This window comes from Mytilus trossulus, chromosome 4 (assembly GCF_036588685.1).
Source record: "Mytilus trossulus isolate FHL-02 chromosome 4, PNRI_Mtr1.1.1.hap1, whole genome shotgun sequence".
NCBI classification, from domain to species: Eukaryota; Metazoa; Mollusca; class Bivalvia; order Mytilida; family Mytilidae; genus Mytilus; species Mytilus trossulus.
Window position 1 is genome coordinate 18739754 of NC_086376.1, and position 26982 is coordinate 18766735.

General features: G+C 30.5%; 1 protein-coding gene across 10 annotated transcripts in view; it reads left to right on the plus strand.

Moving 5' to 3' along the window:
- The window catches only part of LOC134714819 (sodium/calcium exchanger 1-like), a 96352-nt gene that overhangs the window by 40887 nt on the left and 28483 nt on the right, over window positions 1-26982 (plus strand). Inside the window, exons 1-8 of one of the 10 annotated variants that reach the window (XM_063576407.1) lie at window positions 5799-6813; window positions 9187-9302; window positions 11662-11682; window positions 12930-13019; window positions 17618-17698; window positions 21659-21694; window positions 24318-24460; window positions 25503-25544. In XM_063576407.1, the coding sequence (XP_063432477.1) occupies window positions 6079-6813; window positions 9187-9302; window positions 11662-11682; window positions 12930-13019; window positions 17618-17698; window positions 21659-21694; window positions 24318-24460; window positions 25503-25544 (1264 nt within the window). In that variant the 5' untranslated portion in view covers window positions 5799-6078. Of the gene's footprint in view, window positions 1-5797; window positions 6814-9186; window positions 9303-11661; window positions 11683-12929; window positions 13020-17617; window positions 17699-21658; window positions 21695-24317; window positions 24461-25502; window positions 25545-26982 lie in introns of those variants that run through there. The other 9 variants (XM_063576408.1, XM_063576410.1, XM_063576409.1 and 6 more) reach the window with 9 other exon arrangements.

The window sequence follows — 26982 nt, forward strand, 5'->3', positions numbered from 1 at the left end:
CATTATTATCTCCCCCTTTCACTTTACATTTGATTATTTCCCCCTATCACTCTACATTGGATAACCTCCTCTATCATTTTACATTATATTATCTCCCCCTTTCACTTTACATTGGATTATTTCCCCCTTTCTTTCTACATTGGATAACCTCCTCTGTCATTTAACATTATATTATCTCCCCCTTTCACTTTACATTGGATTATTTCCCCCTATCACTCTACATTGAATAACCTCCTCTGTCATTTTACATTATATTATCTCCCCCTTTCACTTTACATTATATTATCTCCCCTTTTCACTTTACATTGGATTATCTCCCCTATCACTCTACTTTGGATAACCTCCTGGCCCAAGACCACAATTAATGACCCGGCTTTTCGTTGTCCACGAATATAGTTCCTTTTAATTAAATATAAAAAAGAAGATGTAGTAGGATTGCCAATGAGACAACTATCCACAAAAGAATAGTAAAGTGTATTTTCCTTAAAAAAAAATCTTTCCCTTACTCACTCATTTCTTAGATTTTTTTGGATGGAAATGAAAGAAGAGAGGTGAAATAAATTTTTGGATGTTGTATTTAAAGTGATTTTGATATGGAATGAGTGATTAGGCCAAGTGCAAAAAGGTTATATTTACAGTTTTCAGAACATCTCTTGACTTGTCAGTAGGGGTATGGATGTGTATTGGCTAAATTTGTAAAAGTGATTAGTTCAATCTTTCTGATTTTTTGATATATATTTGGACTAGAACTATACATTAGACACACAAAAAAATTGACAAAAGTGCATGGTGCAATTTTTTTAATGATGCAAAACTTTATAGAAGAACTGAAATTAATTGTGGTCTGTGGCCTCCTCTGTCATTTTATATTATATTATCTCCCCTTTCACTTTACATTGGATTATCTCCCCCATCACTCTACATTGGATACCTTCTCTTTCACTTTACATTATATTATCTCCCCCTTTCACTTTACATTGGATTATCTCTCATTGCCACTTTACATTGGATTGCCTCCCACAATAACTTTACATTGGATTATCCCCCCTTGTCACTCTACATTTGGTTATCTTCGCTTATCTATTCTTAATGAATAAAAATACTCACACAGGTACCAAAATTAGCATATTATGAAATAAAAGGACTTATCTTCTTTAGCAGTTTGTGGGAAGAGAGATAGTTAAGTTATCTCTTTATAGGAAATGAACTACATTTTGACTGGATAATCTAAGTACCAATAAACAGTGTTACGAACAATTACATCATTGATTGGGCTAATTGATTTATCTTAGAAAACTAGAAAATCTTTATTAATATTTGCACAGTTTAAACCTTTCACTGTAAATTAGTGATCAATATTTATTTTTTACTGCCTTTGTAAACTTTAAATCTGCTATCATGTGAAATCATATTTGTTTTCAAAATACATAGCAATACTTTTTTATGTGGCTCGGTAAAAATTTGAACCTTGATATATTTCTTGGTTTTATTTTTTTCTGTATTAATGAACTTTTAAAGTAAATAAAGTACTGTGAGTTTTAAACAAATAGTACTTGATAATAGGAATGACGGACTGTGTAACACTTGAGATGATTATTAGAACTACTTTTTATGTTGATTATACTTATTTTCTATTGTTTGGTGGATGATTTTCCCATAAGTTATTTTTGTTGATCTACTGACACTACCAGTAATTGTGGTTAAAGAGAGATTATATACCTATACAATGGGTATAAAGAATAAAGACATACATGGTGGGGGGCAAATACGTTACTTACTAGTCTGTCACTATTGGGCCAGCTGATTTCATTTAATTTGTTTACACCGTATTCCAAAAGTGTGACATGTATAGGTAAAAAATTAATTCTTATAGTATTCTGGTAAAATTAATTTTGATTTTTGTCATTTTCACTTTTACTCTTTCAGAGTTATGGTACTTGATTGAAAAATTAAAAAAAAAAATGGATAACCCCTCTTTGAAAAAGTTCTATATGCATCATTTTCATTTCTATGCCTATGGCTTCAGAGTAACAGTACTTAGGCGCAAAAAAAAATATGTCTGTTTACAGTTACCTGAGTGACCTTAATTTGAGCCGCAACCCTAAACCATTTTATTTCTTTTGTAAAGTGAAAAGTTAATAGAACTTGTGTCAAAAGCAAAGTAATGGTTGCCAATAAATTTAATTAATTGCTTGATACATCCCAATGTTCACAATCATGAATATTACAGCTGTTTTAATGAAACTCACAACTCGTCTTAAATGAAATAAAAACTTTGCTGCCATTTTTTCCCAACCAATAACCATGGGAAATAATCCAATTATTTAAAATACGGGTAAGCTCCGCCCATGGACAACTCAGACCACGGCAAGACGAACCGCACAACTCAGTCATGGCGCAAAAAATAAAATGGGAAAAAAAAACAAAAAGGAAATACCGACCTATCCACCCTATTTATTTTTTTTGGGCCTTAATTGTTGGAAAAAAATTATTAGTTTCCAGATATTAAAAACTATAAATGGATACGGTGTTCGATCAAACTTTTTTTTTTAAACTGATTGAAAGTTAAATGTCATCAGATATATATTTTGAACCACTAGGTTAAATTTTATTCTTCAAATACTAAAAAAAAACCCATGGAACTGTAGTAAAAGAACTAAATTTGTACTTCAAAATTTAAACACAAAGCAGTAAGACCATCTGGTATCCCTACACCTTACGGTAAAACTCCTCTTCCACAACCCACGCTATTAAAACAACCAGTAGGTACTGTCACACTGACACACTGCAAAAGATGACGAATTACTAGTTACAAGTCACAAGCTCCACATTTATAAGCTTTCAAACTTCCTCAAATGTCAATGAAGTTAGAAGTAGAGGAAGAATATTCTACAGATAAATCATGGGAATGTTGATCTTGGGGTTCTGCAAGGCACTGTGTGGAACACAGATATAGTTAAGTACATTTATATTGCTGATGATTGTTTACTGTATTGACAAAAAAAAGTCCCTGTTCAGGCAACAAGATTTTACAAAGAGACCAACAAAACTGGAGTATTGTCATAACAGTGAGGCATGACACTTAATGCAAAGACATGATGCATAATGAGTAAAGAATAGAAGTCAAGCCAAACCTGAAGAAGCAGGATGTGTCACTAATATGATTTTATGAGCAACATGATAGGTACGTTGCCACATGTGGAGAAGGATCTGCTTACCCTTTCTCATTTCCGTTTATTGATGGTTATGATCAATTTCCATTTTTGGTTTTTGTTTTATATTTCTAATGAAGTTGATATGACTTTGTTTTTATATTTCTACTGAGGTTGATATGACTTTGTGTTTATGCCCCACCTACAATAACCTACGATAGTAGAGGGGCATTATGTTTTCTGGTCTGTGCCTCCGTTCGTTCGTTTGTCCGTCTGTGCGTCCGTTCGCTTCAGGTTTAAGTTTTTGGTCAAGGTAGTTTTTGAAGAAGTTGAAGTCCAATCAACTTGAAACTTAGTACACATGTTCCCCATGATATGATCTTTCTAATATTAATGCCAAATTATAGTTTTGACCCCAATTTCATAATCCACTGAACGTAGAAAATGATAGTGCGAAGTTCAGGTTAAAGTTTTTGGTCAAGGTAGTTTTTGATGAAGTTAAAGTTACATCAACTTGAAACTTAGTACACATGTTCCCTATGATATGATTTTTCTAATTTTAATTCCAAATTAAAGGAACCCAATTTTCACAGTCCGCTGAACACAGAAAATGATAGTGCGAGTGGGGCATCTGTGTACTATGGACACATTCTCGTTATATTTCTAATGAGGTTGATATGACTTAGGTATCATTGGACTTATATTTGGAATTCAAATAACAAAATGATGGAGACAACAATGCCTTGTCATGTTTAACAAAGCCAAAGGCATTTCAAGGGTTGAGGTGACTGATGCAATCTGTCAGAGTATTAAACCAAACCAGTCAGTCATTATAAAAGACAACTTTAAGGAAGCCAAACAATTTGTTGATTATTTACGCACCAATTATATTTTTCAATGACAGGACACCAAAAACTCAAAATCCCCATATAGTAAAAACTATATGTAACACTAACCAACCCCTTGAACACCCCTCGGATCCCCCACTACTTTATCTCATGTATAATCCATTGGAAAAATACACTTTATATACTATTAATCTATTTAAAATATCATTCTTCTTTAAAAGTTGTACAGGATGACCGGACTGCAGCCTTGATATATATATAGAAATAAAATCAATAAAAAAAATCAATTAAAAATAATTTGTTAGGGATTAATTGTTATTAAATAGCAAATGAAACTTTTGTGAACCCCTTTCAGAATTATGGTTGATGGTCCAATTTCCTATCTGAGATTTATACCTGTCCTCCATATTTACTTATAAAAAACCAACAACTTGAAACAAAAAATACCATAAAAAAAGACCAGCTAGTACCAAACTACAATAAAGATTTTTCTTGATTTAAAGTTAATAGTTCATTATTCTCTTTACCTTCAAACATGATGGCCAAAAACTCCTAGAATTGAAAAGAAAAAAACACTTTTGTGAACCCCTTTCAGAATTATGGTTGATGATCCAATTTCCTATCTGAGATTTATACCTGTCCTCCATATTTACTTAAAAAAAACAACAACTTGAAACAAAAAATATCATTAAAAAAGACCAGCTAGTAGTACTGTACCACAGCTAGTACCAAACTACAATAAAGATTTTCTTGATTTAAAGTTAATAGTTCATTATTCTCTTTACCTTCAAACATGATGGCCAAAAACTCCTAGAATTGAAAAGAAAATAATAAAGAAAAAAACAAACAAACTTAAACTTGATAATTTATCTGACAGTGGCGGATACTTGGGGAGTGCTCTGGGGGTTGGAATCTCCCTTTTTTTGGACGATCAATGCATGGTTGGATCTGCCCCTGATAATTGGTTTGCTCTTTCAGAAATATTCAGACAAATCCAACTTCAAACAGAACTCACTGTTATGAAATATAAATGAAATTAACAAAAATTGGGATTTTTTTTAAAAAAAATATGGAAATCATCTTAAGTACCAATTCCTACCAAACTTTGGTTGTAAATGTAAAAAAAATAAAAATAAGACAGGGACACTCTATTCATAGTAAGAAATAATTCTAATCCTGATTACCATAATTTTGAAAAAGAATGAAAAGTTTTAGAAAATCAATTATAGGGTTCCTATTATAAATTACTTTTGAACTTTCTGGTCTGAAAAGGTTTGAATAAGTTTGATAATTGTTGACATTATATACCTTAGATCCATGTGAGCATTGCAGGAGGCTGTTTGGAGTCTCCAGTTAATAGAACCACCTTGAATTTGTTATTTGAACTGTATTTTGTTCATAGAGTAACAAGGGATCATATTGAATATAATATAATCACATTTAAGTTCCATTGTCAATGTGTTATGATACTCGCCTATAATCATCAGATGAATTGAATATCTCTATTTGTATGACAATCTACAACAACAGAAAATAAATCTTGTTTTATTTAAGTTCAATGCTCTGTTTTCATGATTCTACCATCAATTATATTCTACATAAAAGCAAGTTTCAATGCCTTTTAATTCATTACAAATGTGAAAAAGAAAATCTAACCTAAGGTATGATCATTACCCCTATTACGTCCAATCATTGCAATTGTGCTGCATGACTGTGCATGACTGGTTGTCTGTTGGAAGGTTTAATATGAAGATAAGAGCACAGGCATAGCACCTTAGAAACAATGCTTCTGTTTAAAAACAGTAATTAAATGCAGATAAGTTAATGTATCAGTGGTTTAATTCATACAAGTTTAGCAAATAGAATTAAAGGTGAACAAATAATATTGATATGATGACAATAGTTACATGGTTTGGTGGCTCAAATTTTAAACAGGTCAGTTTTAATACAGACAAGTGGAGCATAGTCGTCAAGTTAATTGGAACAATGTGATATATTAGGACGTCTTTTATATATATATATTGGTTGGATTATATAACTTTGAGGACCATAATCTGGTCTCCGGAATACTTACCAAAATGGTGTTTAATTATCAATCTAATTATGATAGGGGATATGTTGTGGAATATTTAGACAGTAATACATCAAAGAGGTGTGAAGGATTCATATTGTTACCAGCTGAAAACCTCTGGCATGAAGGGGTTCGTGGATCTCTCTATCTCATTGCTTTACTTTATCTCTTTCTTGGAGTGGCTGTTGCCTCAGATATATTCATGAATAGTATTGAAGTGATGACAAGCAAGAAAAGAACCATTACAAGAGTAGACCCAGAGAACCCTGACCATATTGTCACTATAGAAGTATTAGTATGGAATGAAACAGTGGCTAATTTAACATTGATGGCTCTAGGTAGCAGTGCTCCAGAAATTCTCTTGGCTGTTATAGAGCAGGTTCTAGTCTTAGGAGAAGATCAAGGAGATTCTCTTGGCACATTTACTATCATAGGAAGTGCAGCTTTTAACTTATTTGTCATAACTTCTATATGTATTGTCAGTGTTCCTTCACCAGATGTTAAATCTATAAAGGAGTTTGGAGTGTTTTTAACCACAACTTTTTATTCCGTATTTGCCTATGTTTGGATGTTACTTGTTGTTCAGGTTATATCTCCCGGAGAGATTGAATGGTGGGAAGCATGGCTTACCATAGCTTTCATGCCATTGTTTGTGTTGCATTCATATGCTCAAGATAGTGGGTGGTGGTGTCATAAGTGTTGTAAAGGAGCTTCTGTGTCGGATGAAACAGGAGATAAACCAGTAAGTTCTTTAAACAATAAATGATGAGAACAAATTGTAATAATACTTGCTTATAAACTTCGAGAATTAAATCATAACAATATCATTAATATGCACATCTGGACTCCCAGGCTTTGTGAATTTCTGGGGTTCATTTAAACTGCAAAATTAAATACTGTGGATTCATTCGATGGATACCAATTTTTGTGGTTCGTGGGTACAGAATAACCACAATAGAAATGTTCAAGAATATACATGTTTTCTATAGGCTTAATTTGTATACAGGTATTGGCAAATCGATGAAAATGCCAGTTTTCCTTAATCCACAAAAAATTATTTCCATGAAATTAAATGAATCCACTGTTTTCCACAATACTGCAGGTAATTTAAGATTTGTACTATGCTAAGTCTTAAAACATACGAAAAAGTTTGCCTGCAATTTTCAAGCAATTATTTTAATAAAATATAGAACTATAATAGTCTCTACATCTGAGATTCTTTTAAAAACTGTCCAACTTGATCTGAGATTTCTTTTAAAAACTGTCCAACTTGATCTGAGATTCTTTTAAAAACTGTCCAACTTGATCTGAGATTTCTTTTAAAAAAACTGTCCAACTTGATCTGAGATTCTTTTAAAAAACTGTCGACCTTGATCTGAGATTCTTTTAAAAACTGTTGAACTTGATCTGAGATTCTTTTAAAAACTGTCCAACTTGATCTGAGATTCTTTTAAAAAAACTGTCCAACTTGATCTGAGATTCTTTAAAAAAACTGTCCAACTTGATCTGAGACTCTTTTAAAAAACTGTCCAACTTGATCTGAAATTCTTTTAAAACTGTCCAACTTGTTCCGAGAGATGATTGAGCATTACAGCCTCATACTTTATTAGGGGTGTTTGGAAGGATCTGTCCAACTTGATCTGAGAGATGGTTGAGAATTACAGCCTCATACATTATTAGGGGTGTTTGGAAAGATCTGTTCATGCTCATTTAAAGACATTGAAATCATTTTAGAAGATATATAATTATGATCAGTTCACACAGTGTTTGAACACGAACTAGTTGTTCACTGTTTTTAGGAGTTCATTTTTTCTCTTCTGTATATACAAATATGATAGGGGGCACTTATAAGTTACAGACTATTTATTTGCTCAATCAACAAATATTTTCCATTTACCAAATGACATCAGTTTCCCCAGTAAATAAAACCACAAGTGACCACAAAAAGTAACTGAAAGTTTATGCATTGCTATGGAAACTGCATATGTCAATGGTTTGTATTTGTTCTTCCCATGGGGTATGGTCCTTGATTTATAAACTTGGAGTACCATGAGATAATAGTCTTTTTAATTTCAGAATGACAATTTATAATTTAATTTCTTGTTTTAATTTATACATTTGCTTAATATATATATATTATATATCAGACTTTTAAAATTTGAACTACCTTTTTTGTAAGTAAGTAGCTCAATACTTATTAAAGGTTATAATAATGATTAAAATCTGAAATCTTTACAAGATGAGACCTAGTGTTCTCAATAAAACAGGGTCATCAGTGTATTATATCAATGTCACTTAAATGTTTGTAAATCATTACATGTTACTTATATAAAACAATACATGTAGGGATCTAGATTTAAATCACCTATCTTGTACTATCATATATAAGTTATCAAATTATTTCATTTGAATTTAATTACTAGACTTTAATAAATTGTATTGCAATGGACGGCAACTGTTGCAAAATTATTTCAATATAAAGATAATCAAAATTTTTACATACATATTTTTTTTTAAAATATTAATGGTCTTTTCATTTCATGTTCTTGATTTGAAAAGACAAAACAAAAAATGAACAAATGTATCAGTCAGATGAGACTAGCAATTTTCAACTGATTTTATAGTTTATAGAAAACATTTTGAATGATTGCCAATGAAACAACTATACACCAATGTTCAAATGAAGTTTCATGCGGACTTACTAAACCAATATTCTTTATATCAACACCTATTAAATGGATTTTGTTTTTAGGTTTAAAACTGTTTTGAAAAAAAATGTTGATTTTAGGCAACGTTATCAGGATAAGCATAGGTAAATGTAAAAATGTATGACATAATTGAAGGCAATTTTATTCATGGTATTCCAGAGAAGGCTTATCTAGAACTGTAGCACATAGAGGCTGCAGCCTGCTATTTCCCGTTATATACTGTTAGACATTCATTATTTAAATTTCCAGTTTATTTATTTGTGAAACTGTTTTTTTGGTTTTTGATGATCCACTTTTCAACCTAGCTTTATAAATCATGCATATTATTGAACCAAGTCTTTGGTGTATTATATACTTAATACATATCTTTTAAACCTGTACTTCTAATCTGAATGTTTGTGTTTTAGGCAATAAGAGTATTTACCCATCATGCCAGGAAAGGTTCAATCACAGGACATGCTGTACCTGGACAAGAATTACACATGTTAGAGGCTGCACATAGAAACAAAACTCACCAATTAAGGTAAAGGGTTTTCCCTGCATTAACTTTGTTATCAAACGTGGAGGTATTGAATTTTGAACATTTAAAGAAAGTCTGACGACTCCCTTTTCAAAGATTTTGTTGTTCTTATAAATCACCAGTTAGCATGGTAAGTTGAGACATGAGATCATAAAATAACTTTCTTGGATAACTTGGATAACAATTTCATCATCAATTTCCTTCCAAAATGATTAACTTTAAACAACCAGAGCATGAGAAGATAGGAGGGAAAATCAATGAAGATGTATGAGATTACATATACTGATATATTTGTTCACAAATTAATCAAAAAAATGTTTTTTTCTAAGTTAATTTATTTCAATGCGAAATCAAATATATAGAATTAAAGTTGAACCATTTATATATATCAAAATTTTAATTTTCCGGTTGAATTCCTCATCAAACAAAATTTACCCGCACTCATATATTATTCCCCATACTACACTACAGTATTGCCTATGTATTTATATTAGAGTATTGACAATATATTAATTCTATTAAGAGTTTTGACATATTAGAGTTTTGCCCATACTGCAGTATTGCCTATATATTATTAGAGATTTGTCCATATTTAGATATATTTACTCGTATTTCTAGTGTCAGTTCATCTGTTGCATATGTTTGTCCTATCACTGATCCTCTCTTCTGTTACCAAATCACCTTATCATATTGTTGTACTTCTGTTCAGTGAATTTTTATGCCCCACCTACAATAGTAGAGGGGCATTATGTTTTCTGGTCTGTGCATCCGTTTGTCCATCTGTCTGTCCGGCTTCAGGTTAAAGTTTTTGGTCAAGGTAGTTTTTGATGAAATTGAAGTCCAATCGACTTCAAACTTGGTACACACGTTCCCTATGATATAATCTTTATAATTTTAATGCCAAATTAGAGATTTTACCCCAATTTCACGGTCCACTGAACATAGAAAATGATAGTGCGAGTGGGGCATTTGTGTACTGAGGACACATTCTTGTTTCAATCTGATTTATCTATTTTTGTCCTTGAGGGTTTCTTTTTTAGTCGAAAATAATATTTACATGCTTGCTTCTAAACTTTTTATGAGATCAGAAATGAGTGACTAACTAGAAGATTATATTTGGCCATTAATGGCATTATATAAAAGTGAGATTATTTCACATTACGCCTTAATTTTGGCCAATTTGCAAAGTATATTTACAATTATTTCTTGATGATCAGTTTTTTTTCCAGTTTGACCATTTCTGCTTCCTTTGAGCAAAACTATACATTCATGAGTAAAAATTATCAAATTTTTTTATTGTATATGTTTTGGAAAATTTCTTGCACTAGACTGAACTTTACACAGCCATCCTTGATCCCCATTGTTCAATAGATATCATTTCACTATTCATTAACTTATTCTAAAATATTAACTCTAGATCTATACACCAGTTTTAAATTCTAATATAGCTTTTCCTCTCTTTTTATTAAAAGGTAAATACTTCTCTTTCCTGTAGGCTGTAGCAGTTTGTCTCAGAAATTGTGACATGAATACTACAATCTTGCTCTGGTGACCATATCAGTCACCTTAAAAAATCTTAATATTTCAGAAGATAGGAGAGTTAAAGAATCTATAATATATAGTATTCAGTTGTCAGTATACAGTTGTCACATTGGCAATCGTACCACATCTTATTTCGATAGTACAGTTAGGTTATGGTCTAAAGTTTCAATCTGGCGTTAGTTGATTGTTTTTATGATTCAATGACTTATTTGAGTCATCAATAGTTTTTAGTGAAGTAATAGGCTATTTTTTTGTTACAATGAGTCATGTGACGTCTGTCTTAATGGATTTGGTTGCCTCTTTTCATGGTTTTGTGATTAAGGTTATTTTTTTTAACTTACAGGTCAGTACCTCAGATACTGTGGCTGATAAATGAACTTCCTAAATCTTTGCAAAATTTATTGTCAGTCTGTGTGTGGCGTATCCACACCCATAGCCAGGGGGGTTTGAGAGGTTTTAAACCGCTTAAATACAAATAAGTACTGTTGAAAAATCAAAGTTCTGTATGAATTGTAACTGTTAAAGTTGAGTATGATTGTATCGAAATGTCCATTGATTATTGTTGGAAGCCAATATAAAAAGAAATCCCATAGCATTGTTTAGTATGGACTTGATCATTTCGTTAGAATTGTTTTACATTTGTCATTTTGGGGTCTATTATAGCTGACTATGTGGTATGGGCTTTGGCCTTTGCTCATTGTTAAAGGACATAGGGTGACCTATAGTTGTTAATTTCTGTGGCATTTGTTCTTTTGTGGAGAGTTGTCTCATTGGTAATCATACCACATCTTCCGTTTTATATTTATACTTGTTTTTTCAGTGTGATCAGCCTGCATAATAGGTAAGAACCACAACCTCTGTATCCCAACCTTAAGTTGAAAAATACCAATTTGTTCGGTTGTGAATTTTAATCTAGCTTTAAGGCAGCTGTCTATTGAAAATTGTTCAGTCAAATATAATTTGATGACTCTACTGGCATTTAACTCTTAGCTGTAAGCTGACTTCATTGAATAGATCATGAAATATAATGCAAATAAAATATATGATTTTTGATGTAATAAATTACAGTCAGTTTACTGCTTTGTTGTGTGTGTAATCAGGCAATTTAAAGATCAGAATAAAGTTGATTTTTATACCATTAAATATTTCTACTCGTCTATAATTCCTCCTTCATATTATACTTTGTGTAATATATATATATTCTCTAACAGATTCTTAAAGTTTTACTGCTTGATATAAGATGTATCAAAAATTGTCATCCTTCTAAAAACAAATTCATGTTCCTGTTTGTTACTTTGTTTATAAAGATGACCTAGTTTTGGTAATTGAGTGAGTCTGACTTATCTATCAGTTTCTGTTCTAGAATGATGTTTTGTTGGCAGCAGTGGTATTGTTATTGAGTCTGAACATTGTTTTGACTGATGGTTCTGTTTGTGAATGATAAGCTTGATTAATTTTCACAACCAACAAATTTTGATGTCTAACATGTCACACACCCTGACCTACTTTACACAGTTGACTTCACACAGTTGATAAACCTACTTTTAGAATGATTCACAAAGTTTTCAAGTGGGGGGATATTGCACATCAACCATACCTTTGTATTTCACATCAATATCATTGTTTTTTACCAGCCATTCCAGTTCTGAATGCTTGGGCATTTAATGTGATTCCAAATTAAGCAAAAATAAACTTCTGCATGAAAGTTTCGACATTTACAGTAATATCTGTTAGCAGAATCTTTGACGTCAGTTTTCTTCTTTTATAAGTCAGCACTAACACATGACTAATTTTGTTTTGTCACCGTTCCCTAATATCACTAAATGTATAATTTTGTGTTGAGAAATATGTGATTCTGATTGGACAAGGAATATGCATCAGATGTATTGACACTTTGTTAAGTAGCCCTAACACCTTTATGTCATGGGATACCCCACATGTTTTATAGAGAGATAAACATTGTATTTTTGAAGATGGAAGTGAGAATTTCTGTTGCTGTTTAGTGTTATCCACCAAACAAGTAGAAGTACATTATTAATACCCTGTATTTTTAACCTGATTGCAAAAAAATATTTGTTTCTGGTACAGTTTGGCTGCAGATAAACACAATTATCTCAAGAGTGCTTCATCAACAAAGTCACCAAATAAAATATCAATCGATATTGATAGTAGAGACAGGTAAAATTATCCCTTGATCTCATCTAATTATCTCACATTCATTCACAAAACAGGTAAAATTACCCCTTAATCTCATCTAACTATCACACCCTAATTCACATTTCTTAATTAATTTTGTCCCAAAAGATATAATGTTCTAATATCAAAGCATGAATATGATTTATTATTTTTTTCTCTCACTTATTTCAAAGCTAATAAATATAATTAATTTGATAACTTTTTAATTGAATTTCTTTGATATTTTTGTTGCACTTTTTACATCGTGTTAATGTCTGTATTTTATGCAAGTATATATGTTTGGTAAAACTTTTATGAACAGAACATCGAAAAATTAATAAATGGTGAATAGATCACCCTAGATTAAAATTATTTCAGTAGAATAAGCATCCCATATGTGCAATATAACTATGGATCTTTAAATGACCACATTATATAACTGACCACATATCCACCTGTCCTTCTTCTCAGATAATATTCCTGTCATCCTGCCTATGCCGCCGGATGTAAAATGAGGAAATTACCATCAACCTGATGAATTTGCAAATTATTTAATCTAAACTGCTGTAATGAAGACAGCATTAAGTTGGCCATAAACTCACATGACTGTAAATGGCAGTGAAAGTTCAAATATTAAAATATTTTACCAAAATAGTGTTACTCCCTCTCTCAACATGATCAGGAGGTGATTTGGTAGCAATTTACTTTTTGATAACTTGCTAGTTTCTACAGTAGCTGATGATTGAATAAACAATTGATAAGTTTAATATTCTCAACGGTGATTTGAAAGGAAAAAAAATGTATCTGACCACCAAAAAAAAGAACAGTAAAGCTACTATACATTTGGACAGTTTGGGAATAAGTTATTTGATCAGAATATTGTGGACTGAAATCAACATGCTGTAGTTTATAAGTGGCATGCATCACATACTTCTGTGTCCACATTTTATTTTTTCAATTCAAATTTAATGTTACCATTATAACCATTTGCAATAAGAATATTAAATTGTGATCAATCAGTATCCATTTTAGGGTTGTATATATCATTCATCTAAATAAAGCAGGTCATCCACAACTTTCTATTTTAGGTGTTAATGCATGTTTAATCAATTTGTATTACTAAACACAAATTTTGATCTTATTTGAACAACATATTAGTTAGATTAGGCTTATACTTTCAGTGTAAAGATGTGTATTTTTAAACCTCGGCTGCATTGAATATGCTAGTCATATAATTCTTTGATCTATATGTGTCAGTCAGTTCACTCTACTTCAGGTTATGTTCAATTCTGTTTGAAAAGTTTGCAATGCCAATATGTCATTTTACTTCAACATCAGATAATGTCTGTATGTCAGTAGATCAAGAAAATTGAAAGAAATAGCTTTTTTACCCAAAGCAACTTTTTTTTCAATATTGTGTTGAGTTTGTTTACAGTCTGGAATGGGTGATCGATCTGTCAGTGTGCATTGGATAAGATAGCTGAGATCATAGCATAAACTGGAGGATGTTTTCAAATTAAAGAACATGTTAAATATGTAACAGCATTTGTCCCATATCTACCAGTTTTACAAAACTTTGTAAAAATCCACACTGAATAACAGTAATGAATATTCATAATTAAGTTTTCTTGATTGATTGATGTATAAGGGTAAGGTTATTAAGCCCGAGAATCATTTAAACTAAGCATGTTTATATTGTATCAATTTTAGACATACATGTTAGTATAATGTATCACATGCCTTAAATGTAGATACTATATCATCATACTTTGACCCTTAAGTTTAAATCTTGTCAATTCAAAAAAAAAAAAGGAATAATAATCAATTTTATCAGTAAAAATAAATTCTTTTAAGTAGCTTATACAGGGCAATAGTTATCAAAGGTACCAGGATTATATTAATCTAGTATGCCAAACGCGTGTTTCTTCTACATAAGTCTCATCAATGATGCTCATATCAAAATATATATTAAGCCAGACAAGTACAAAGTTGAAAAGCATTGAGGATCCAAAATTCCAAAAAGTTGTGCCAAATATGGCTGGGATAAGAAAATCCTTAGTTTTTTTTCGAAATATTCAAAGTAAACAGGAAATTTGTGACCTAGACAAAGGTTATAATATTGTTAGGAAAAGTGGTTTTGAAAATTCAAAACTGAATTTATGTGATCTTAAGTTGTGTTGTTAACTAATTCTGACCAAAAAATTGCATGTTATTTACTGAAACACATGGATTTTCTGTTACCTACATTTTTTGTGATGACTAAAACAACTCATTGGTATTTTAAACCAAAAACAAGGAAACATTAACATTTATTGCTACACAAAGATTTGTGCAGGATATCCCCTTATATTGAAGACCCATTGGTGGCCTTTCGGCTGTTTTCTGCTCTTTGGTCTGGTTGTTGTCGTAACTTGTTTTTACTGATTTGTATGACTGATGCATCCAATGCAGTAATTTTGACCATACACTATTTGATCATACTACTAATTATGTAAATATGAATTAAACAGGTGAGTATATATATAGACTTGGAATAGGGTTTGATTTGAACAACAAGTTGATTGATAATACAAGTAACATGAATCTTTTGTAAATGCTTTAGGTCATGTAACAACATTATAGAAAACTACACAGAAAATCATACAAAACTTGTTACAAGCGAGTTTTTTATTGAAAATCACAGGTATAGATAGTGTGTGTGAATGTAGTGCTAAGTAATTTAGGCAGTTTAGTTAATTTACCAGGTTCATTGCAATTCAAACTGATGTCACAACTACATATATAGGATTTTTTTTCTATACATTTTCATCATTTGCAAGGACCTTGGATGATGATTGAAGCAGATAGATGCCACAATGTGTATTTGTTTGTTCTGAAACAGTCTCAGGGTTTCTTAATTCTAAGACGGAGAACTTATAGAATATAACTTTCTTTTTCCAATATTTGTCATTGATACTATTACATTTACACATATTATTTGCTACTTGTAAAAAGATAGATAGGTAAAACAAACCTTGATATTTTGGTAAAAGTGTCATGATTATAAAAAACAGGTTTACTGGTAGTTCATAACAGTCTCTTTACATACTGGTTGAAAAGATCAAAAGTAAAATAGCAACAATACAATAAGAATAATTGTCCTGTTTTAGATTTAAGAAATTACCAACTGATCTGAGTGAGATAAGCAACAAGGTTGATTTAAAATTGGAAGTCATTTTTCGTTCAGGATCCTTTACAAATCACAAAATTAATGCTTTCTTAAAAAAAAATGAGTATATATGGGATATTGCTTACTTCACATTTATTCTCTTGAGTTAATATGCCCATTTAAATTGTGTGTATATATAGACACTACTTTGGTATTTAGCTAAGCATTTTTGGCTGTAGTGTCAGCATTTGATTCTCACGTATACAGCAATGGTTGCACTTGTTTGTATATATCTTACTGCAAATTTATAATTTATTAAATTTATCTTTAATAGTATAGACTAGTTTGCTTTCTTCATCATGATGGAATTTGTTTTATTTGCACTCAGATACATCTATCTCTGCTACTGTTTTCTTTAATTCCCTGTCTAGCTAAATATTATGTGTACATGTTTATGGCAAAATTGAACTTAAAACGTGAGTTGTCATAAGCAAACTGAATGTTAAAGATACTATAAGGAAAAGAGAATGGAAACAGGGAATGTGTCAAAGGGAGACAACCCAATTAAAGTGCAGAAAATTGCACAAGGTCACCAATAGGTCTTCAATAATATATTTTATTATGACTGTATGTGGTTACCTAACTGTTCAAGGTAGATATACTTTTTATGCATACAAAAGCTGCCATTGAACAAGCAGTTAGAATTGTTAAAATCTTGATACACCATAATAAGATAGTCTAATATTAGTCCCATTGACCTTCTTTTTTAACTTTGGAGTTTGGTAATTTGTCAAGATGTTTTTTTTCTGGTTCATAACTTCATTATAATTTTTTTTTATTGGTTTAATAAATCTTTGTGAATCATTTGAGCTGGTTTAAAGTATATGTATATAATGTTACTGCTTATTAATTTTTGTCTATCAGATTACATCTTATCATATCTTACATGAAGAGATACTCATTTAAAGATTAAAGATATCAATTTGACCAATTGATAAATAAGATATACCAGAATTTGGAAACAGGAATACAGGAGAAGCTTTTTTCTTCTTTTTATGCTTTACTCTTATAAATACAGGCAATTCTTGCTTATCTTTATTTTCCTATGAGAATTATAAGTTGAAGATAAATATACATATATACATACTGCTGAAAGTGAATGATGTATAACAACATATCAACTTATAAAACATAGCATTCTTTATTGTATCAATTCTAATACATTTCTTTGGTGTTGTTTTTTTAAATGGTATGAATATGTTCTGGGAAAATGAGAACTTTAGATTTCATGTAGCAAAATGTTTTAGCTTGATATACATCAATGTATTACATAATTATGCCTCATCATTCAATGATAGAATTAATTAAAAGTGTTTCTAGTTTCTAGTATATGTTTTATAATTGAATAACTGATGCAGTATAAAATAATTGTCCATGGTATTTTTATTTGCAGTGATCAGACCGACACAGAGAGTATAGACAGTAAACATGGAGTGTCAAAACATGGTGACACTAAGGTGTTTGCTAGAGCAAGGTTTGTTAATCTTAATACATTAATATCAATCATTCAGTCAAAAATAAAGTCAAACAATTTTAATGGGAAGTTTTCTCAATCTAAAAGAAACCTTAAAAAAAAAAATAGCATAGCTTATTTATTTTCCACATTCACACTAGTATATCTTTTTTGTTAAGATTTAAAAATTTGAGACAAATTGAAATATTTTTCATTTTATTCAATAATAACTCTATAAAATAGCAGCCTTTATGTATTCGAACATTAGAATTTCAAATCATCGACTGAGGTAAATCTGCAATATATACAATATATAAGCCTGGTATATTGTCTGGTTGATGTTTTATTTGTGTTGATCTATTTATAAAGATTAGTTGAACACAATCATTTGTTACACTATATTTTGTCTGGCAGTTTCATTTCTCATATATATTTTAATCACCCAGGAAAATAATTCAGGGAGGATTATCCTTTTACATTTTTTTTTTAAATGTAAACATTCTGTCATAGAAAATTCATCTGTCAAAATCGGTATACTACTGTTGGAAAAAATGAAAATGCACTCTCCTAAATATAGATTTTGTTGTCAAAACTATATACATGTAAACCAATATTCTCAAAGTTATTTATTCTACACTAAAGATTCACATGCCCAATATGAATATTAGTGTTTGTATTTATAATCAAAATAAACATATCTTACTATATATTTGCACTCTTATATTTTAGGTATCCAATTCAATATTCAAATTTTTGTTATCAACATGATAAGGCTTACAATGGGATGTTATTTTGGGCTAAAATTTAGAAGAATGTTTGACAAATGTGCTGCAAGGATAATTCCACCCCCCTTTCTTGGGTTATTTTTTAACTTTTTGGCAAGACATTTCTCTGTGTCAACATTTAAGAAAAACATTATTAATGATATGCAACCATACCTAAAGACTACACATGTTTAAAAAATTATTTCCTGTAACCAATGTAAATGATTTTTTTTGCATTTAGAACCAAAAAGAATTGATTTAATGGGTTATTTTTCTTTTACTTTTTTATTTACTGCATACCACTACTATTTTATTGGTAAGTGTAATACATTAAATGAGTATCAATTTTTGTTTTGTAATGATATCTTGTAATTATGTGTAACATGTAATTTGAAATTAGTACTTTGGTATAACTAATTATTTTGAAGGAGAAAACATGCAAACTGTCATGTTGAATGTCTATCTTCACCTTTTACATTTAGAAACAATTTCCTTTTATGAAATCAGTTGTGGGTTAAAATGACATTTATTTCTTTTTGATTAAACATTCAATCAATTTATTTATAGGGGATGTTAATGTATCTTAATTTTGTACTGAGAGGTAATCAGTTATGAAATAAATGTCATAGTATAGATAGTTGGTTCATTAGAAAATGATCAGTCAGAAATTAACTTTGAAGATATCAAAACTGATCATATCGCTATTTCTTCCCTCATTTGAACCATAGTTAATGTTTGTTGTGGTATTGTATGTTGTCTGTATGCTTTAAATAGCTTTATTTGAGTCCATCAATGGTCATAAAGCACTTCACACAAAGTTAACCTAAAAATACACTGCAATCAACCAATCAAAAATCATTATGGTATAATTAAGTAAAAAAGTCAAAAGGAAATCATGGAAGAAAAACAGTGTTTAAAATTTACCAATCATAAGGAACTGGCTAAATACAGTACTGTAAATCAGTGAGTTACAACATAACAATGATTTGATTTGGGAAAGGGGATTCTGATTTAAAGCCAGGTTCTGCAAAGTAATGTTCAATTGTAATGCTTCAAACTGGATAATTGAAACACATGTGTACATATTATATTTCTTTGAGGTTTAAAATGAATGTTGTTCAGTATAAAAAGCTTTAGATGTTACTATTTCTCGTATAGATTTCCTATGTTGTAATCCCTAGCTATTGTTGTACATATTATACTACTGGTAATACATTTAACACAAACTCTAAATTAGGATCTTTATGTCATAATGATAGACCCATGGTAGATTTGGAGAAGAGTTTTTTCAAGTATCTTTACATTTCATTAAAAAAAAGTAATAGTATGCCTATGAAGCAGTATAAATGATAGACTGTATATATACATTATTGGGTTTGGCATTATAAATAAGTAAAAAAGATAAACCATTGATATATGGTTGGTTCTGGCATTTCAGTTCAAGCAGGATAAACCATTGATATATGGTTTGTTCTGGCATTTCAGTTCAAGCAGGATAAACTATTGATATACGGTTGGTTCTGGCATTTCAGTTCAAGCAGGATAAACCATTGATTTATGGTTAGTTCTGGCATTTCAGTTCAGGCAGGATAAACTATTTATATACAGTTGGCTCTTGCATTTCAGTTCAAGCAGGATAAACCATTTGTGAATGGTTATATCAAGCAAGATATTAACTATTGATAGATATATACAGTTGGTTCTGGCATTTCAGTTCAAGCAGGATAAACCATTGATATAAGGTTGGTTCTAGCATTTCAGTTCAAGCAGGATATACTATTGATATATAGTTGGTTCTGGCATTTCAGTTCAAGCAGGATAAACCATTGATGAATGGTTATATTTGGCATTTCAGTTCAGGCAGGATAAACTATTTATATACAGTTGGCTCTTGCATTTCAGTTCAAGCAGGATAAACCATTTATGAATGGTTATATCAAGCAAGATATTAACTATTGATAGATATATACAGTTGGTTCTGGCATTTCAGTTCAAGCAGGATAAACCATTGATATAAGGTTGGTTCTAGCATTTCAGTTCAAGCAGGATATACTATTGATATACAGTTGGTTCTGGCATTTCAGTTCAAGCAGGATAAACCATTGATATAAGGTTGGTTCTAGCATTTCAGTTCAAGCAGGATAAACCATTGATATACAGTTGGTTCTAGCATTTCAGTTCAAGCAGGATATACTATTGATATATAGTTGGTTCTGGCATTTCAGTTCAAGCAGGATATACTATTGATATATAGTTGGTTCTAGCATTTCAGTTCAAGCAGGATATACTATTGATATACAGTTGGTTCTGGCATTTCAGTTCAAGCAGGATATACTATTGATATATAGTTGGTTCTGGTATTTCAGTTCAAGCAGAATAAACCATTGATATACGTTTGGTTCTGGCAATTCAGTTCAAGCAGGATAAACCATTGATAAATGGTTGGTTCTGGCATTTCAGTTCAAGTAGGATAAACCATTGATAAATGGTTGGTTCTGGCATTTCAGTTTAAGCAAGATAAACCATTGGTTTATGGTTGGTTCTGGCATTTTAGTTCAAGCAAGATAAACAATTGATAAATGGTAGGTTCTGGCATTTCAGTTCAAGCAGGATAAACCATTGATATATGATTAGTTCTGGTATTTCAGTTCAAGCAGGATAAACCATTGATATATGATTAGTTCTGGTATTTCAGTTCAAGCAGGATTTAAACCATTGATATATGATTAGTTCTGGTATTTCAGTTCAAGCAGGATAAACCATTGATATATGATTAGTTCTGGTATTTCAGTTCAAGCAGGATAAACCATTGATATATGATTAGTTCTGGTATTTCAGTTCAAGCAGGATAAACCATTGATATATGATTAGTTCTGGTATTTCAGTTCAAGCAGGATAAACCATTGATATATGATTAGTTCTGGTATTTCAGTTCAAACAGGATAAACCATTGATATATGATTAGTTCTGGTATTTCAATTCAAGCAAGATAAACCATTTCAGTTTAGATTTTTGACCTAAATATGGTGGCTTAATGAACATGAAAATGTTATAGTACTAGCAGGCATGGTGATGTCCTACGGGCATTATGTTCTTGTTATCTCATATTTTGTGCTTTTTATATTGCAATTGGGAAAACAATTATGCACATTAGTAAAGTTAGAGTTTGTAATTTCATTTCACGTGTTATGGATTACTTTTCCCTGAATCATTTCAGTAAACCTGGTCCAAGACCCCTGCATTCCAGGGCAAAGTAAGAGGATGTTATTGTTTATGTTTGTTCATGTATTAGTTCATGTTTATTACTATTCTTATTTACAAGCATGTATTTGTTCTTAGCACTTATTGAAAGGTGTAAAGTCTATATAGGTACTTGCTAGTCAAGCTGTCATTATTATTAACAATGTTTGGGTTTGTTTTTTTGGTTTTTTTTGGCCCTGAAATAATTTGCTCTAGGTATAATTTAGAACATGAATGAGGATATATAGGCTAATTAATATACAAAAATTCTGTACTTTTCAATGTGGAAGTGCTGTTCATTGTGATATAAGTAATAAAGTATTAACCAGAAAACCTTTATACAATTCAGATTAAAATTGTGCAATATGAAAATAATGAGATGTAGTTCAATAACCAATGAGACCTATATAACTGACAGAGTCAAAATTATGTGCATGTTAGCAACTATAGGTCACCATACAACCTTCAATATTGAGCAATTTAATTATGAACTCAGCTTAATGACTGCACTTTTAAATACCCGATATCTCCTTTGATCTAATATCTGTTTATTGTAAACTTTTTGATGCAATGTTGTCAACAACTAATTTAATCAATTTTTTATGTAACCAATATGATTAAATATTGAAGAGTAGCATGCATGCAATTGGCATGATTTAAACGTTTATAACAGTCAACAAACTTAGCCCCTGTATTAAGTTATCCAAGGGAATTTTTATTTTGTTCTAGTGACAAAAATGAAACATGGTTTGAGGTTAAAATAAATGAAAGAGAAATCTAACAATATATGTTCATCCAAAAATATAAATACAATCTTCAACAATGAGCAAGTACCTACGCAATATAGGAAAGCTAAACAAAAAATATTCGAAAAGTTATCAAATGTCATAAAGTCATGACTTTTTGGTGTGTTTCTCTAAGTCATCAATGTAAACATTAAATGATGACATGGCCTTGATATCCTCTATTCACTACAAAATAATCTACGGTTTGTAAGTTGACCATTGTATTAATATAATGACAGCTTTACATTTTCTATAGATAGCATGAATAGTAGGTATAAGTCATTAGTCATTCCTATTTTTGCATATTCATTGAAATTTAATGGGAGATTTATATTAATGCATTGATTTTCCATTTCTTTTTCTGCTTGCGTTTGGACCAACTCAGATTCAGGTGAATAAATTACACATGATTTACCTGTAGTTCATATCATTATTATCACATCTAAACAAATTCTATAATAATGCATTTTGATAGGAAATAAAGAATTTAAATTATTTGGGACAAATATCTGTAAAGATAAAGATGATTTAAATAGATTGTTAAATGAGCGTTGAAAATCAATTATATACTCTTTATTGTAATGTTGAACCATTAGTTATGTTATTTAATTTTATAAGGGATTTAAAGATACATGACATGGTTGAATTGCTGAATTAGACTCAAGGTTATCTAAACCATTCTTTACATAATGCATTTGGGATTTAACACTATACCAATAGCTGTACTAAGGAGGGGATAAAACAAATTTTTATAATTCAAAATGAGCAAGAGTTATTCCCCCATTTAAAAAAAAATATTTTCATATACTATAGCAGTATTTATACTCCTGCTGAGAGTTCAGTTGCCAGGGCTAATGGTTTTACTCTTGTATGTACATCCTTCCTTCTGCTGTCCGTGCATCATATAAGCATGATATGTCTGTTATAAACCATGGAAACATAAATTGGAATAAATGTTATATAAAATTTATAAAATGCTTCTCCACACTGATCTGTGTCCACATGTAACTCATAAAAAAATAAGTAATTGTACCATGTTTTATATTGTGTTATTCTTGTAATTAATAACTTGATTGTCTATGTGCATTATTATTGCAATTTCAGTCTTCCAATATTTCCTCTATGTTACATATTATAAATACCTTTTCTCTTTTATCTGCCAATAATGCCTGTTATAGATTTATTTGGGGTCGTGACCCAATAATTCAATATTGCATGCACTTCCATTTTTATCCCAAAATATCTTTTTTCAGCTGCATGAGTATTTATATACATCATATGCTTTATTTCTATGCACATTGTTTACCTTAGGTGCATCAGTTCTACTGATCAGGAAATTACCTCTGCATGTGTTATACATTCCTGATAAAACTCTGTTGCTAGTACCTTGGATCAAATGTACTCTTTATATATATACTGTTAGAATATAAAATCGTTATAAATCATCACCAATCCAAATATGTTTTGTTATATGTTCAGACAAGGGTTGTTAAGGCTCTATATAAATTATAATGACCTATAATGGTTTACTTTAATAAATTGTGACTTGGATGGTAAGTTGGTTCATTGGCACTGACATATCACATCTTCGTATATGTATATCTAAAATTTAATTTATAACAATAATATTTTATATACTAAATACAGCTTTTTTTGATAAATTGAAAAACAACTAATGGAATTGAAAGATATTTCACTTCCAATGAAAAAATGGAATATTGCTGCAAATGAAGTGATGTCAATTTTGTTTTCAAATTATTGTTCATTTTTGCATTTTTATTTTGGGAAGCAAATTATCACACTCTGAAATCTTCATAAAAAGAACCGAAATAAGTGTTTGTTATATTGCAGATTTCGCCATGCAGTTGTAAGTGCTATGACTGGACATAAACCTACCAAAAGACATGGCAGTGCTGGAAAGACCAGGATGTCAGATATTGTGTCTGCTGTACAAGGCATTCAGGATGTGTCTAAGAAAGGTTACATGCCTAGCTGTAAGTGTATACACAATTCTTAGCCTTTACAATCCACTGCTTTAAATATATTTTCCAATAAGGATTAAATCTTGTATAATTGTCAGCAATAGATTTTGATAGTTTTGGTATAATTTTGAGTCCCCTCATAGGGGTGTTCAAGTTATCACATAATCGCAAATTGTTTGCCAATATAATCATTAGTTAGTTTTTTTAACAAGATAATCAAAAATACAGTCCTAGATTATCAAATAATCAAGAAATATTTGGTCCGGTAATTAAATAATCCCTATAAAAATGGCCAAGTAATCACATAATCAAAAAACCCATGAGGAGGCTCAATTTTGTCCAAATTAACCCTTTCCTCCATTCAAATTTTTGTTTTGCATAATCTTTCACATAGGATTTTTCAACAAAATATTGAATATAAGCTTTGAAGTATTTTAATGCATTGCGAAAAAAATAATATTCCATCAAATAAATTTTAGTCTGATATTCTTATGAATATTCTTTTCATTTTCGATACAAATTTTATTAAGTCTGATGCAGACACTTTGTAGTCAAAGTGTTTCAACTGAGGTACTACACAGGCGTGAAAAGGCGTCATTATGGAGTAAAGGGGAAGCGTCAAAAGACGTCATTATGGAGAAAAGGGTTAATGTTGTATCATTATAGTTAAATACTAAAATATTAACTAAAAATGTTACAGCGTACTTTTATAACTGTTTAGAGTAATCAATAAAATATATCTCATATAATCTTATTAAATGAACAAAATGTTACATGCATCCTATTTTACTTTATACATTTATGGAGGGTTAGATAGAAACTTGTTATATCTTTTGTTTATAAAACATTGAAAGTAAAGTAAATGAATGTTTAAGAAAAATCACTTTTCAAGTTTTCAGTATTTGAATACATGTATGAATGGATAGACAGAAACTTGTTACATACTTTTTTTTTTTTATCAAAAGGTGAAATTAAAGTAAATAAATGTTTTTGAAAAAAAACAGTATTCAAGTTTTCAGTGTGTGAAATCTTTTTAAATGCTGGTTACTTATAGCCAAAAATCTAGGTGCTCTGTTTTACTTTCCTTATATAGTTGGTAAGTAAGACCTTGTTCAAAGTTTGTTCACGTTTTTAGTTATGTTACAGTAGTTCCAATTTTTATTATGTAAGCCAAATAAGTGTAGTTCTTAGTATAAAAGGATAAAACAAGTACTGTGGACTAATTATATATTATTAGTTGGATACCAAATTCTGTGGGTTTCTTGGATACAGGGAAACCACACAATTAAATGTTCAACAGATTGCAAGTTTGCTGTATGGTTATATATGCAGACTTTCGAAAAACCATGAATATTAAAGTTTTCCTCAATCAATGAAAATTGATACATGTACCAACAAAAATAAATGTGTCCACAGTAGACCAGTATCTGCATTTCATGAGATATTTATATCCATTACATGTACTTAGATTTCGTTTAAAAGCTTATTGGAAATATTTTAGTAAGTTATCATTATTATTTGGTGAACAGAAAGATTTTTTTTGCAATGAGGAGTTTATTTCTTTTCTGTTTGTATCATATTGAATGCTTTAGCAGAAACAAATGTAATAAATGCTTGAGGTTTACGGCATGTGGCATGAAAACACTGGAATGCAGATCATTTTTAAGTTAGGACAGTATTGGTTCTAAATATCATATTAAATTACCGGTAAAGCAAAAATTACAAATGATGTTTATGCTTGTGTTAAATTATGTTTTTGGTTGAAGTCTTTTGATGTTTTTTCATATTGGTTTTATTTCACCATTTATTGTTACAATTAAAACACCACTCTTCAATGGAACTAAAAAAGTTGACTTTGCTTGAAAAAATATATATCCTTGGGATTGTTTCAAATGCATATCAGTTCAATTTTGTACAGTGTAAGGGTTGTTTTAAAGTGTAAGGGTTGTTTTAAAGTGTAAGGGTTGTTTTAAAGTGTAAGGGTTGTTTTAAAGTGTAAGGGTTGTTTTAAAGTGTGAGGGTTGTTTTGAAGTGTAAGGGTTGTTTTAAAGTGTAAGGGTTGTTTTAAAGTGTAAGGGTTGTTTTAAAGTGTAAGGGTTGTTTTGAAGTGTAAGGGTTGTTTTAAAGTGTAAGGGTTGTTTTAAAGTGTAAGGGTTGTTTTAAAGTGTAAGGGTTGTTTTAAAGTGTAAGGGTTGTTTTAAAGTGTAAGGGTTGTTTTAAAGTGTGAGGGTTGTTTTGAAGTGTAAGGGTTGTTTTAAAGTGTAAGGGTTGTTTTAAAGTGTAAGGGTTGTTTTAAAGTGTAAGGGTTGTTTTGAAGTGTAAGGGTTGTTTTAAAGTGTAAGGGTTGTTTTAAAGTGTAAGGGTTGTTTTAAAGTGTAAGGGTTGTTTTGAAGTGTAAGGGTTGTTTTAAAGTGTAAGGGTTGTTTTAAAGTGTAAGGGTTGTTTTAAAGTGTAAGGGTTGTTTTAAAGTGTAAGGGTTGTTTTAAGTACTGGTTACAATCTTGAAAGCTTTACATGTATGTATTGTTTCCTGA